Source organism: Alosa pseudoharengus, unplaced genomic scaffold (assembly GCF_046254945.1).
Source record: "Alosa pseudoharengus isolate Yale_2024_CS ecotype anadromous, Long Island Sound unplaced genomic scaffold, YU_APseudo_1.1 YU_APseudo_1.1_scf_9, whole genome shotgun sequence".
In the NCBI taxonomy this organism is placed as follows: domain Eukaryota; kingdom Metazoa; phylum Chordata; class Actinopteri; order Clupeiformes; family Clupeidae; genus Alosa; species Alosa pseudoharengus.
Genome location: NW_027468881.1, coordinates 30,927,971 through 30,943,798, shown reverse-complemented (window position 1 = coordinate 30,943,798; position 15,828 = coordinate 30,927,971). Strand labels below are relative to the sequence as shown.

The 15,828-nt window shown below is 42.7% G+C and overlaps 1 protein-coding gene across 1 annotated transcript; it reads left to right on the top strand.

Annotated features, from left to right (window-relative positions):
- Positions 1-936: 936 nt before the first annotated feature.
- LOC143115061 (short transient receptor potential channel 4-associated protein-like) lies at positions 937-15,604 on the top strand. Its single transcript, XM_076276921.1, has 19 exons — positions 937-1,077; positions 2,466-2,594; positions 2,792-2,908; positions 3,380-3,437; positions 3,559-3,614; positions 3,838-3,966; positions 4,646-4,847; positions 5,309-5,497; positions 6,477-6,619; positions 7,128-7,256; positions 7,649-7,707; positions 10,744-10,845; positions 10,943-11,026; positions 11,246-11,336; positions 11,752-11,892; positions 12,003-12,114; positions 12,330-12,442; positions 13,104-13,310; positions 14,471-15,604. The coding sequence occupies exons 1-19, from the start codon at positions 952-954 to the stop codon at positions 14,606-14,608; spliced, it is 2,325 nt and encodes a 774-aa protein (XP_076133036.1). The 5' UTR covers positions 937-951; the 3' UTR covers positions 14,609-15,604.
- The last annotated feature ends 224 nt before the right edge of the window (positions 15,605-15,828 follow it).

The window sequence follows — 15,828 nt, the reverse complement described above, 5'->3', positions numbered from 1 at the left end:
TGCAAATGAGTAAGTCCAACAGTGCAAGAATAAAGTCTATATATCTATATATATATATAACTATTTTAAGAAAAGGTATAAGTGTGGCCACAGTTCAGCTGTGGCATGGGTGCTCTTGGGTGCTCCTTGTTGGTGCCCCCCCAAATCCCAATCCTCCCCCACCTTTCTTAAGCAGCCCTTGCCACTTAATCTACTAACCCCCCCCCCCCCCCATAAATGCACAAATAGGCTGACACCAGACATAATTTCACTGCATTTCTTACTTCCAATGACTATATGCATGTGACAATAAACTTCCTTGTATCCTTGTATGGAGGGAGGGGTTATGCATATGTGCTAATATGCTAATATAGCACGCAAACAGTGAGGCAGAAAGACAGTGGTAAAAAGTGGCTAGTGGACAGACAGTATCCAAACATGGAGGGGGTGAAGAGACATCTTGAGACATGCATGACTGTCCAAGAAATACAGTCTGCATTTACACTGTAAACTTCAGAATGTAGCCTAGTCCTAACATACACCCCTCCTTGATGATAAGTGTTTAGCCTGTGCAATCTGCCTATTTACTTTGAGTGTATTTTCAGATTCAGCTACTCTAATGTCATGTGTCAGTAAAATTCAAAAGAGTAGAGCATAATCACTAAACATATAGTCCTAGGTTTTCCTTATTATTATTATTATTATTATTATTATTATTATTATTATTATTATTTACAGTTAAAAGTGCTTCCCAGCCGCTGGTTTAAAGGATAGGCTATTTTTCTCTTTATTTCTTGATTTTTTTTCTGTCTTTTAGTTTGCACATGAGCCCACAACGTATTTTATGCATTCCTAAAACCCATTGTTTCTAGACTTGACCGTTAGATGACGCTGTTTTACCTTGATAAATAGATGTATCCCAGCGACCACCTCCGCTTCCTGTTTTATCGAGGAGTTCAGGAAAGAGAAGTAATGGCGACGCCAGTGGGGTTGGAGTCCCCCCGTACATTTGTAAGTCGAAAAAACCGAAGTAAGAATATCCTTACGAGGATCAGACATGGGCAGGTTACAGGCCATGGAATGAAACGAGGAACACAGGTAAAGACATCGTACATTTCTCTGTCTTGGTGGCATAATTTCCTCCAGATGTTAAGGCCACTAGCTAATGTAGTTAGCAAGCTACCTAGCTAGCTAGTTTATGAGCCAGTCTCTAACCTTACATAGCTGGCTAGCTATGTAGATTGTGTAGTATCGGTTGCTAACTGTCAGCTAATGCCATAACTAACCGTCTGATGATCATAGAAAGTATGGACCGAAAACAATGTGTAACGTAAACAATCAAACATGCACATGGTCGAAAAGATCTCATGCTCAATGCAATTTATTTACGAAAATTAGTTATGTAACTTGAAGGATTAACCTAATGGGACAAGCTAACTTTTGCTAAGGCTAATATAGCAATCTGGCTAACCCTTGCAAAGATTGTTTTGTCGGCCGGAGATGGCTAGTAGTCTAGGTAGTGAAGTTTATAGGCCTGCTAGTTTATTGGTATGTGTTTGTTGACGCTACGGTTAACCGAGTATTACATATTGTCAAACATCAAGCTCACTTAATTTTGTTCGTCAGCTGACAGAGGCGTGAAAAAGGCATTTCGATTTAACGGTATTGACATGTTTCTCGATGCTTTATCTTATTGGAACAATAGTAACGTTAATGCTAGGCTTGGCAGCTAGCAAATTAACGTTAACGCGGGATAGCAAAATATAGGTAACCTATTTGCTGTTAAACAAGCTTAATCTTCACTGCAATATTTTTTAATGATTTAGCCTAACTGACATTCAGCAGTCAATGAAATGTCTTGGTTGTTCCCTCCCTGGTTACCCTGCTAGATGGCTCATGTATCATTAACGTTATGTTTATGTCATCAAATGTTAGGGGCTAGGCATTTCAAAATTAAAAACAGCTAGATAAAATGTCTATCTTGCAACGAAGTAAATGTTGTTTGCTACTGAGCTCTTCGCCCAGACATGTATTTTGACACTGATGATTTTTGGCCGCTGCTGTAGTGTACTATCGCCTGGATTGACAGTGACAGCTGACACCAGATACCATAGCCAACTCGTATAACCTGTAAGCGAATTAGGATCAACTTTTGTGGTTACTTTATCCTGCATTATCTTGTCATTTGCACTGATATTGTTTCACATATGCACTTATTAGAAGAAGCCTACTAAGAATATTTACATCACTCTGAGGCGTCATAATTAGCTCTAACCAAGTTGTTGGTTCTCACTCAATGAAGGGCAGAGACGAATTCCACTGATCTGAGCAAAATGTTAACTGTGCTGTAAATTAATAGGATAAGTATTCATTCAGACCAGCATTTATGAAACATTTTGATTGTTGTTGTTTCAATGCATTTCAATGCTTGCTTGCTTGCTTATCCAAAAACACTGGAATTGGCCCATCATGGTTGCTTTCCCCAGATCCCGGAGGCGCTCCTTCTGGAGAGGGACAAGCAGGCTCGATGGCAGGGCATTCCCATCCTGCTGCGGAGACTGTACGACAACAGCCGCCCTAACAGTGACATGTCCCAGATTCACAATGTGGTCAAGGTACTATGTGGTCTAGCCTTTCTATACTGACTCTTTTCTGCACTAACAATCTGCAATCTCCCACGGTTCCAATCCAAAAACATAAAATGTTTATTTCAGAAATGTATGTAATTGCTTCTCATGTAGGGCAACACTCATTTAATGCTTATGTAAGATGTGCTTGGCGTGTATGTTTTAACATGTTATTGGATTTACAGGAAATGTCATCACTGCTATCCATGGAGGCCATGTCTTTTGTCACTGAGGACAGGAAGACCTCTCAGGAGTCCACATATCCCAACACTTACATATTTGACCTTTTTGGTGGAGTTGATGTGAGTATTTTCACTGTAATGCTTCACCGTATTCATTGCCAGAAACGTTACTTGTGTGTGTTGTGTAAATTTTGTCTAATGTATTGTCATTAATATATTAGAGACAAACCATATGGCATGCAGCATAAGCTTGGCCACTATGAAAAGTAGCCCCAGTTCAAGTAGATTAGATGCTCATTACCACCATTTTACATTATGATTGGGAAACGGTAGTACAAGACGGAATTGAAATGAGGTTTTAGTTGATCCTCCTCAATAACTCACCTAATCTTGTAAAGTCATTAACCGCTGACCTTACTCTTTGAATTATCAAATTAAAGTGCCTTGCGTCAGACATTTTCATACAAATAGTCTGTTATTGAGGACATTTTGCCACAGATGTTGCTTGTGGTGATCTGAACGTTGATCTTTTCATGATGATGACAAGTCATTGACTGTTGACCGAGCGTTTTTTGTTGTCTTTTTGGATAGTTGTTGGTGGAGGTCCTTATGAGGCCTACGCTTACTACTCAGAAAGATACCCCTAAGAGTAAGTACTAGTTGTTTATTTCTTCTCCTTATATTAGTAGTTCAAATTTCTTGTTGAAAAGGCCTTTAGAATTTGACCGGTGCTGATTTGTAGCATACGTATGCATTTTTTAACATTACAGTGAGTGACGACCTTGTCAAAGATTGTCTGAGTGTCCTCTACAATTGCTGCATTTGTGTAAGTACACTTTCACGCTCCAGTGGTGTGAAGTGAATTTTACTTTGCATAACTATGATTTTAAGCTTTAGTTACTAAGAACAAGATTAACATCAGACCTGAATTCCTGTAGAGCTCCTTGACATTTAGCAGTAAGATTTCCCGATTAAACATCTGCCTTGGCTTGAGCAGAATCGCTGCTTTTGGTGCTTATCCCAGAATGGCTTTTTTTTGTCCACTGCAGACAGATGGGATCACAAAAAGCCTTGCGTCACGGGACGACTTCATCATGTTCCTCTTCACGCTCACGTCCAACAAAAAGACCTTCTTGCAAACGGCCACGCTGATCGAGGACATCCTTGGAGTCCGAAAGGTGAGGGTTTGTTTTTTTTTGCAAATGATGAGTGCTGCCAAAGTGCTACCATTCCTATAGTAATTACTTCAGGAATTACTCAATTCTCAAGCCAAGATTTGCATAGTAATAATAATAGTTATGATAATAATAGTAATAATAAGCTTTATTTGTATAGCACCTTTCACACACAGAATGCAGCTCAAAGTGCTTTACATTTGGAGCATTTAACACAATATTAAAGAGACAAAACAATTGAATAATAAAAACAAACAAACAAGCAAACAAAACAATTAATAAAACATCAGAGATTTATAATGAAGTAAAAATGAGAATTCACAAGATGGTAAGGAGATAGATACAACAACACATACAATACAATGAATGCAGTGAAAATAGGAAGACCTATTTACGCTTTTGTCCAAAGCGAAATAGCAGCAGTAGAATGTAAATTAATGTGAAGAAATAGGCTACAAGATAAAAGTGAGGCAACTACTAGTTTTGCTGCCATCTTCAAATGGATTTTGACACTCTATGGTCTTGTGGAGGACAATTAAAGCTTTTATCAGTGTCAACTGCGCTGTTGGTGGTGTTTGCAAGGTTTTGCAACTCTCGCTGGTAGATAGCTTGGGCCATAACTCCAGTTTTGTGCCGCTCTAACACACTCTGGGCCTCCTACGCCCTCTTCCCTGCTCGTCAGGAGATGATCCAGCTGGAGGACATCCCCAACCTGGCCAACTTGGTGCAGAGCTTCAACCAGCAGCAGCTGGCCAACTTCTGCCGCATCCTGTCTGTCACCATCTCCGAGCCGGACGTGGGTGCCGACGACAAGCACACACTCCTGGCCAGGAACGCCCAGCAGAAGGCCAACGCATGCCCGTCCCGTGCCGAAGTCAATCAAGGTAGATGACCACCTCCATGGGCATTCCCCAGACCAAACTGTGGACTAGGCATTGTCTGTTTGTTTTGTGTTTTGTGACCGTGGGTATAAATTGTTATGCAGTTTGTATACTAATAAAATATGTAGAGTAGTCTGCTGCAAGGATATGATTTAAAAAGTAGATAACAGTAGGACACTTGGTCCCTGGTCGAAGATAGCCTTGCTAGTCAGATAAACACTTCAATACTTGATGTGCGGCCAGTTGTCACCATTGACACTGAATTTGTTTTTTACGGTATTATTGTAATCATAGTCATGATTTTCAAAGGGAAGTTTATCATAGTCATGTTTGATAGGGAAGTTTATTGCCGTCATGGCTTGTGATGCTGTTCCAAGTCAGGCTTTATGTATGCCGAAACATTTTAATATTACTGTTTGCGTATTCTAATGGCTGTTCTTCCTGTCGGCTGTGCCCTTTGGCAGTGACCTTGTTGAACATCCCGGGCTTCATCGAGCGCCTGTGTAAGCTGGCCACCAGGAAGGTGTCCGAGGCCACGGGCACGGCCACCTTCCTGCAGGACCTGGAGGACTGGCACGCCTGGCTGGACAATGCCCTGGTGCTGGACGCACTCATGCAGATGGCCACGGAGGAGGCCGAGCAGAGCAGCACGGGTGAGGGACCGCTTCAGCTTAAACCTACTGTCAGGGTTCCCAGGGGTCATGGAATTTCTGGAATATCATGGAATTTTAGAAAGTCTATTCCAGACATGGAAAGTCAGGGAATTTGATCATTCTTGAGCCAAAAAACATTGGAATATCAGGGAATTTTGTTGTAGCAGTTTAAATTTACAAATTAATACGGATATATTTCCCAGCAGAATTGTTGTATATCTGGTTATTAGCTGTTTGAGTAGTTGTAGTTAGTCTAACTTTGTTTATTCAATGCCCATTTATTCATCTCCCACAAAAAAGTAAAACATTCATGAACGCTCTACAGCTGCTCTGAAATCTTTGGTCAGTATATTTGGTTGGTAATTGTACCATTCATTATATAGTAGGTCATTGAATTTCAGTTTTTTTGTCAGGGAAAAGTCATGGAATTTTACATTTGACTTAGAGTGGGTTAACTGTAATATTTATTTTATTTTCATTTGTATTTATATGTTATTATATAACATATTATATATGTTCATTTTGATATATATATATATATATATATATATATATATATATATATATATATATATATATATATATATATATGTGGCAGCTACACAATATATATTTTATATATGTATGTATATATATAAATAAAAGATATATTGTGTGGCTGCCACAACATGCAGCATGAACCAGACTGACACGCATCCAAAAGATGAGTTATTAAATATTTCTTGGAGGCACTGGAGGTCACTGGAACAGACAACACTAAGTGGGTAATTCCACTACTGAGGTATTTCTGACTTGACGGTTTGATCAAGGCCCATGTATTCTAGTAAGTAACATGGTGAATTTCTGAACTGAAATGGTTCAGTTATTGTAAAAGATAGATGTATGTCTATGCAAGCCTTTTTCAAAGACGTGGGCAGTTCATCAGCGTGACTCCTGCTGTAGTAATGGTGCTGACCCGTGTCTTTGTGTTTCTGTCCAGAGTCCTCCGATGAGAGCTCGCTGACGGCCAGCCCGCTGGGCCACCGGTTACCGCAGTCCATGAAGATCGTCCATGAGATTATGTACAAGGTGGAGGTGCTCTACGTGCTGTGCGTCATGCTCATGGGCAGACAGAGGAATCAGGTGAGGGTAGCAGACGTGTGACCAGTGGTCAGTTGAGTCAGTGACCATCGGTTGGCTTTTTCCATCTGAGATTAGACTAGTGACCAAGTTGATTTAGATGGTCCGTCACCAGATTGTTGCCAGTTGTGTTTTGTGACCTGGTGCACTTCAGTATATTCTCGATGTTCTTGGTTCTGTACTTGCCAGATATTTTGGTCCTGGTGAATCAACTGTATTTCTACTGTTTTCCACCGGTTCCGTTTGGAGTTCCGCGTATCTCTGACATGTTGACAGAGCCGATGGCCACAACTCGTGTCAGTGTTTCCTCTTCCACCAGCTGCTCAGCAGCGCGTTTCAGAAGCGTAGCAGAATCTATGCCCTGCTTTGCTTCAGATGCGCACCAAGTCTATTTTTACGCATTGGGACGCATCTGAAAACACCACGCAGACGGAGCCAGTGGAAATGAGGTGGTAGTCTGCCTGTCAGTATATAGTCCTCATGTCGTGAACGTTGTGGTTCTGTTGAACAGGTTCACAGAATGCTCGCCGAGTTCAAATTGATTCCTGGACTTAATAACCTGTTCGACAAACTCATCTGGAGGAAACACACGTCCAACCATGTGCTGCACGCCCAGAACCAGAACTGCGACTGCAGCCCAGTAAGTCACCTCTTTGACCCGTGTTGTCATTAAAAAAGCTGAGCCAACCCAAAACAATTATGGATAGGCTGGTGATACAAAGTGCTCAATTGTAATCCTATTCTTCACTGAGACTGTAACTGAGACTAACTTGTACAAATACTGTATTGGTAAATGATCTCTGATAACATGATTTAATGATACATTCATGAGCATATTTACCACAGGTTTCTGTACTACTGTTTACCTCATTTAAGGGCTATCATCATTGTAAAAGTGCCCTTTATTTGTTTTTGTAAAAGGTTGATAAAAATGTAGTGGAGGCTGTAACAATACCCAGCCTTAGTCATAATAAGGAGTGGTATGAATTAAGCCTTATAAAAAAATGCGGCCTGCCCCTCCTTCCCTATCAGGAAATCTCCTTCAAGATCCAGTTCCTCAGGTTGCTCCAGAGCTTCAGTGATCATCACGAGTGAGTGTTGTCGGGTTTTTATTGATTGATCTGAATGAGGAGGAGTCACTTTGCTCCGAAGCTAAATACTGTTCGGTTCCAACTAAGCTCTTTGTGTTTTTTGCTGTTATAACATTATAATACTCATGTTACAATAATTTTAATCATGCTGATTTTAGTGTTGTTATAATGTTAATCAGGCCTTAAATTTTACTTTCTATCGGTTTGCCACTGAGAGGAAAAAGTTGCCAATGTACTGCCTGTAGTGCGTGTAGCTTAGTCTCAAGGCACTCAGACTGCATTTACACTGGCAGGCCTTGATGCAAAGCCTATATCCTATTTGCCTATTTGGATTGTTTTGGACTGCATGTTTACATCTATGATTCAGTGGCCCATATCAGATGTGTGTTCACATGGTTCACTAATTAAGACTTGAGACAACCCACATGCGCATCAGTGGGATTTTGGTCACTGAAATAAAAGCAAGTCTACAGACGGCACTGCAAACACACAAAATAACACAAGCTTTGCATTATTAAGCTATTTCAGTGCCTCGTTTCCGGAGTATCTTGCGAAGTCTACAAAATACCGATTTTATTTTAAGACGAAAAAGAAAGTGGAGAGCCCTTATTGCAGCTTTTCGATCATTTTAAATTCACCGTTCTGCCAGTTGTGCATGTGGAAATAATATTATGTGTAATGTAAATGCAAAAAGGCATTTTCAACAATGTGCAAGCTAAAAATGACAGGGAATATCCAATTTGCCTGTTTAGATGGCATTGGCACATATCCGATTCATATCTGATTTATTTTTTAAGGCCTGAAACTGTTCAGGAAAATATAGAAATCCATGTGCTTTTTTCCTCAGAACTAGGAATTGGGTCACATTTAAAGGGACACCAGGCAACGTTTTCGTGTTAATTAATCATCTTCGTAAGTCGGTATATGGTTAAATGACTCATTACGGGGCGAATGAAGGCTCTCTCGCTTGCCCCTACTGCCTGTAGGAAGAATATCCCACTTGCAAGTTCGGTGTATCCTACCCGCCGACCAAAGCAGGATCAGTTTACAGCACAGAGGCAGGCAACGCTAGAGATTGTTGCAAACGTGTGTATAATGGCAGAGCCGGCGAAGAAGCAGCGAAAACCCTTGACGGAAGACGCAAAGAAAAGGAAAAGAGCTTCAGACCGAGCGAGGGGGAGTTTCGTAGAGAAAAAGCATCAGGCTTGCCTGGTGTCCCTTTAACTTACAGTGTAAACGTAGCCTCAGTCTCAGACAAGTTTCAGTCATGTAGCCCATCGAGTTTCAGTGCTCATTTAGAGCTAATTGTGCCCCTGACCTATTTGTAAAGATCGCAGATTTGACTGCTGTTCAGGTAGGGCTGCACGATTATGACCAAAATGATAATCACGATTATTTTGATCAATATTGAGATCACGATTATTTATCACGATTAAATTTTAGTGACAAAAATATTTTTTCCCTAAACATATTGGACTTGCTATCTGGCTCACCCAAATTCTTCCCCTCACATTTACTCCCCTAAATTACTGCAAATATAGATTTGACTGCGACTTCCAAACAAATGTTTTGTGCGTGCTACTTTGTTAATATTTGGGAAAACGCCCACCGGGTATCCTCCCAACGCTCCCCATTAGCCACTTAGGCTCTGCTTCGTGTTCATGAGTTTACTGTAATCGTTAGTCCAGGGGTGTCCAAACTTTTTGACTGAAGGGCCACATTGGGTTTTGAAAATTGGCCAGCGGGCCACACACTAATAATAATAATAATAATAATAATAATAATAAATAATAATAATAATAATAATAATTTTTTGTATTATTTAAATGACAAAATAATTTTGTTGTAGAAAATTAATTTCTTAAGAAATACTGTTAATTTGATGCTGTTTAATTCATTTATAAATAGTGCACTGTCACTTTAAGACTCTTTGCCAGCTCCACTCAAATATAGCCTATGGCTAGTGCTGTGCCTATGGCTGTGCCCTCTCACAGTTTATAAATGGTCAGTAGTGGGAACTACTGTTGCCATCGCCCTCTCTCCCACGCTCAAATGTATCTCGATGTGACAAGCTGTTTTGACATTGACATTGTAAACGTTCTCTAAGAAGAGTGTAAAGCAGTTTGCAGTAGCCTAAAGTTAACCACAACGTCGTCTATCGCTGGAAAAAGATAGCGAGCGGCCTATGATAAACTAATAAATGCTCGGCGGGCCGGAATAAAGTGCATGGCTGGCCGCAGTTTGCACACCCCTGGTTTAGTCATTCGTTGATATGTAAAACACTGACGTGTAGGCTACATTTTCATTATTGTTCACTCATTTTGAGTAGGCTGTGTCTTGAAACGCATATGCATTGTAGGTTGCACATGTAGCTTATAAAATACATGAATAAAATTCACGGATCCCGTCGTTAGCTCAACTCTTATTACAGTATAGGCTATCGGAGGAAGCAAACAAGGACTAAAAGTTAACGTGATAAAAAAGGCATGTGTGGTTTACGTCATGTGATGTGTTTCACGGTATGAGTTGAGAGCCCTGCTTTGCTTATATTTTTGGTTATCTTAACTTGCCTGAAATCCGAAATATTTTCGAAACAAATGATCCGCTTCGAGGGACAAGCTCTTGGCCTTCTGCTGTGCCACACATTTGATTTTTGATCGTCGTTTATTGTATAGTCTAACTAGCCAACTAATAGTTAACATAATGTCACTAGTCCACAGTGCATCAGGCTGAGCAGTGCAGGGAACAGCTGTCATTGGTTGGCTGCATGCAGGCACATGGTCAGACAGGTTTAAGGAGCGCTTGATTTGTGTTGTAGCGGAGCGTTCTATGGGTTGCCAGGTTGGTTCTATGGGCAGAGCACGCATTTGAAATATCTCTCGATCACGCAAATTTGATCGTGGGAAGCAAAAATCGTGATCGTGATTAAAATTCGATTAATTGTGCAGCCCTATGTTCAGGTCAAAACCGTTAACCTTGTATCGTATGAGCCTGTGTGCGTCCTGACATGCCTGTCCGCTGTTTGACCTCGTTTAGAAACAAGTACCTGCTCCTCAACAATCAGGAGTTGAATGAACTCAGCGCCATCTCGCTCAAGGCAAATATTCCGGAGGTCGAGGCGCTCGTCAACACTGACAGGTACAGACTAATTTGCATACAGTTTTCTCAGAAGATGTTTCTGTGTTTTAATGTTTCTGTGTCATTAAATAAGAATTTGCCCTGTCTGGTTCGCTAGGAATCTGGTTTGTGACGGAAAGAAGGGCTTATTAACGCGTTTGATTTCGGTCATGAAGAAAGAACCAGCCGATTCCTCTTTCAGGTAAAACAAAAACAAAAAAAACATACTTGTACAGTTTTAAATAGTCGGTGTTTGAACAGTTGTACCTTTCTCTGAATTCATCTTTTATACTATTATATTAATATAGGGCAGAATTTTATTCTTTTTCTTATGTGTATATATAAACTCACACTCTCATTCACACATATATTTTAATTTGCCTTTCCTCTTTTCCCCACCCCACTGTGTCTGTGTGTGTAGATTCTGGCAGGCGAGAGCGGTGGAGAGTTTCCTGCGAGGGGCCACCTCGTATGCTGACCAGGTGTTCCTGCTGAAGCGAGGGCTGCTGGAGGTATGCCCACTCTGGCCCTGCTCTCTCTCCCCGCCACTCCACACTCCGTGCTCCGCAGGCTGGCAACCATCACATGACTGCCATCTGCTCACTACCTGATGCTACATACTCGTATTTATTTGGTCTCGTTAATCGTTAATGTACTCTATCCTCTCCTTTCTTCCTTCCTTCCTTCCTACCTTCCTTCTTTCCGTCCTTTACTGTATGTGTATCTCTCTCTCTCTCTCTCTCTCTCTCTCTCTTTCTCTCCTTGTCTTTCTGTCCCCCCATCCCCCCCCCCTCTCTCTCTCTCTCTCTCTCTCTCTCTCTTTCTCTCCTTGTCTTTCTGTCCCCCCATCCCCCTCTCTCTCTCTCTCTCTCTCTCTCTCTCTCTCCTTGTCTTTCTGTCCCCCCATCCCCCTCTCTCTGTCTCCAGCACATACTCTACTGCATCATTGACAGTGGTTGTAAGTCTCGTGACGTGCTGCAGAGCTACTTTGACCTTCTGGGGGAACTCATGAAGTTCAACCTGGACGCCTTCAAGCGCTTCAACAAATATGTCAACACAGAGGAAAAGGTAAGCTCTGCCCCGAGCCTTGATTTACACCGTGGACGAGGTGTTACATTTCTCAGTACAGGTGTGATTGTTGTTGTGATTGTTGTTGACGATGCTTGTTTGTTGTCCAGTTTCAGATGTTCTTGAACCAGATCAACAGCTCCTTAGTGGACTCCAACATGCTGGTGAGGTGTATAGTTCTCTCGCTAGACCGCTTCGAGAGCCAGACCGATGACATGAAAGGTATGGCATCTATTCAGAGCATTTGAAGCATGCACCGTAAAGATTTCCTTTTGTTTGTTTTGTGGTTACAGTATAATGAATGGTTTTTTGAAACTGTAAGGCATTGACTGAAGGCTGTTCTGTCTTGCACGTAACTGCTTTTGAAATATGCAGCTTGCTTAAACACGGAATTAAATGCCCCCCCCCCCCCCCTTGTTATTCCTATGCCTCCCCAGTGGTAGAGATGTTGTCAGAATGTTTGCTGCTCTCCTATATGGCCCGTGTGGAGAACAGACTCCTCTTCCTCTTCAGACTGGTCAACATCATCAACGTGCAGACCCTCACTCAGGTGACGACCCCCACCTCACACCACGCCTTGCTTTTACCTGTTCACTTTGATTACATGCTGGTGTTTGGTCAGTTGCAGTATGCCCCATAAAACATGACAATGGGTGTCCTTACACTACTTTGGGTGGTAGATCTATGGGTTTACTTTCCATGAGGCACTACATAGAGTTGCAGTGCACTTTCATATCTAAGTTGGATATAGTACGTGCTCACTGGGAGTCCAATGGTCAACTTGGCTACTCATTGGCAGGTAGAGGTTTCTATTTAAAGCACTCTGCTGTGATATCATATTCGTCTGTGACAATACCTACCTCTGTAATTCAGAGTGGCACTCGTTTTGAGTTACAAAAATCTCAAAACTTACTCCACTCAATGCATACCTGGCAGCAGTGAACATATTCCTATTTAATTTGGATTTAAACTTTTTATTGTTTATTTGTTTACAAATAAAAGTTTAACACTAACCTTAGCACTCCTTCTGAGTTGTAGTGGACCTCCCTGGTCACATCACTATAGAGCACACGCTCACACGGAGTGTTTGCTGCTCCTTTACACACTGTCCAGCACTCACATGTCCTCCTCCTCCTCCTCATCTTCCTCCTACTCCTCTTCCTCCTCCTCCTCCTCCTCCTCTTCCTCCTCCTCCTCTGTGTGGCCCTCAGGAGAACGTGAGTTGTCTGAACACCAGCCTGGTGATCCTGATGTTGGCGCGCCGGCGGGGCAAGCTGCCCTTCTACCTGGGCGCCTTCCGCGAGAAGGAGTACGCCGACAAGTACCCCGGCTTCCTGCTCAACAACTTCCACCACCTGCTGCGCTTCTGGCAGCACCACTACCTCAACAAGGACAAGGACAGCACCTGTCTGGAGAACGTGAGTGGGCCAAGGGGCATGGCATGTGTGCGTGTCCACTGGGTCTTAAGGGAGCTCGGAGCTTGTTTTCTTACATTGTTTCAATACCTGTGTGGGGACCGTGTGCGTTCCTACATTGACGTGTAGGCGTGAGCATTCCAAAGCTTCAGTGTTATGCCTGTTTCTACCAAATCCAACCGTCTCTGTAGCGCCCTGGTTGCCACGCTGCTTTCAGGTGTGTGTGTGTGTGTGTGTGTGTGTGTGTGTGTGTGTGTGTGTGTGTGTGTGTGTGTGTGTGTGTGTGTGTGTGTGTGTGTGTGTGTGTGTGTGTGTGTGTGTGTGTGTGTGTGTGTGTGTGTGTGTGTGTGTGTGTGTGTGTGTGTGTGTGTGTGTGTGTGTGTGTGTGTGTGTGTGTGTGTGTGTGTGGCATATTTGAAGCAGAGCAGTGAGCTGTGTCTGAAACGTGCCATTGCGCACTTGGTAGAATACTGACTTCCATGGTTGCACTCAGCTCCAGCACTGCGGCACAGATGGACGTGACTGAATGTAGGACTGGGCCTCACAGGGGGAAAAAGAGGGGGTGCAGAGATGATTGATGTAAAAACTAGATTAGCAGGCCATACATACTGTGTAATACAACTGCTACAATTGCTCAATTACCGTAGTAGTCACCTATTACATCCATCAGCTATTTTGATAATCGATTAATTAATTATTCCAATACTACCTATCTATAGCCCACCTATACTATATACCTATAGTTATGTGTTGTAAATATAAAATGTAAATCAGGTTTGTAGGGCAAGTATACTTGCGTATACAAGGAATTTGGTCTCTGCATTTATCCCATCCGTGAATTAGTGAACACACAGAGCACACAGTGAACACACAGTGAGGTGAAGCACACACTAACCCGGAGCAGTGAGCTGCCTGCTACAGCGGTGCTCGGGGAGCAGTGAGGTGTTAGGTGCCTTGCTCAAGGGCACTTCAGCCATTCCCACTAGTCGGGGATCGAATCGGCAACCCTTCGACTCCAAGCCCGAAGCTCTAACCAGTAGGCCACGACTGCCCATACAATTATCAATTAAATGATCAAGTATCCCCATACTACCTACCTATGCTATATACTGTACCTATAGGCTTCAGTATGTGTTGTAACCCTCCCCTCCCTGTCCCTACAGAGCTCCTGCATCCCTTTCACCTACTGGAAGGAGACTGTGTCGGTGCTGCTCACCGCTGAGCGTTCCTCCGCCTGTGCCATCGCCAGCTACATCGACGAGGCCTACATGGACTTGGACAGAGACTTCCTGGAGGTCTAACCTCGCCTGGACTCCCCTGGCTCCCTCCCTGGGTTGTTCAGGAGGAGAGAGAGAGAGAAAGAGAGAGATGTGATGTTGCCAGGCAGACTGGCCAGGACGGAGCGGTCAGAAGAGAGGGCTTTGCACCAGGCCCTCAGACATACTACAGCTCTGAGGCCAAGACTCTGGGGGATGCTCTTCAGGGATTTATTGCTGTATAGCGAGTGGGTGTGAATGATCTGTGTGTGTGTGTGTGTGTGTGAAAATGTTGAGCAACTGCTTATGCGAGTGTGTGTGTTTGTGAAAATGTTGAGCAACTGCTTATGCGAGTGTTGTGTGCGTGAGTGTGTGTGTGCGTGAGTGCTTTGTAAATCTGGGTGTTTGGTGTTGTAGATGACTGCGTGTGTGTGTGTGTGTGTGTGTGTGTGTGTGTGTGTGTGTGTGTGTGTGTGTGTGTGTGTGTGTGTGTGTGTGTGTGTGTGTGTGTGTGTGTGTGTGTGTGTGTGTGTGTGTGTGTGTGTGTGTGTGTGTGTGTGTGTGTGTGTGTGTGTGTGTGTGTGTGTGTGTGTGTGTGAGAATTCACAGCAGCTGTGCGAATCTACAGTAGAGATACTGTTGATCTAACCCTCCGCCAAGAGAGCGAGTGTGGAAGATTCCTCTCACTAGCGCCCCCTACACTGTCTGGGCATCAGACTGGGTTCCACCCCATGGTGTTGGGGTGGGGCCGGGGAGCAAAAAGGACTAAAAGAAGCCTACTGTCCTAAAACCCACACCACCACCACCACCACCACCACCACCACCCTCACCACCACCCTCCCTCCTTTTGAAAAGAACAACACAAAAAAACGAATGATTTCAGGGACACTCTTGGTTGTTTTATTGTTGGTTTGCTTAGATTGAGTACAGCCTATATATTTAAAATATCTTATATATGCAACTCATTCACAGATGGACAGATTATTAAAAAAGCAAAAGATCTTAAAAGTTAATAAAGATGATGCAGTCGTCACAAACATCTGTCACAATCTGTGTGTGTGTTTAAGGAGGGCGGGGGGGTGGTGGTTGTATGTTTATGCGTCTGTCTGACTGGTGTTTTAAGATATGCTTAAAAGGCCGTTCACACCAACAATGATAACTGTATCAATAACAGCAAAAAAGTATCTTTCTAGCTAATATGAATGAATGACACGTCCACACATAAACTATAACGATAACAATAACTCCATGAATAGTATCGTTGG

Coding starts and splice junctions, on each gene's coding strand:
- LOC143115061 (XM_076276921.1), top strand. CDS start 952: ATGGCGACGCCAGTGGGGTTGGAGTCCCCCCGTACATTTGTAAGTCGA. Junction 5,498..6,476: donor GGCCGAGCAGAGCAGCACGG/GTGAGGGACCGC, acceptor GTTTCTGTCCAG/AGTCCTCCGATGAGAGCTCG. Junction 7,708..10,743: donor AGCTTCAGTGATCATCACGA/GTGAGTGTTGTC, acceptor GACCTCGTTTAG/AAACAAGTACCTGCTCCTCA.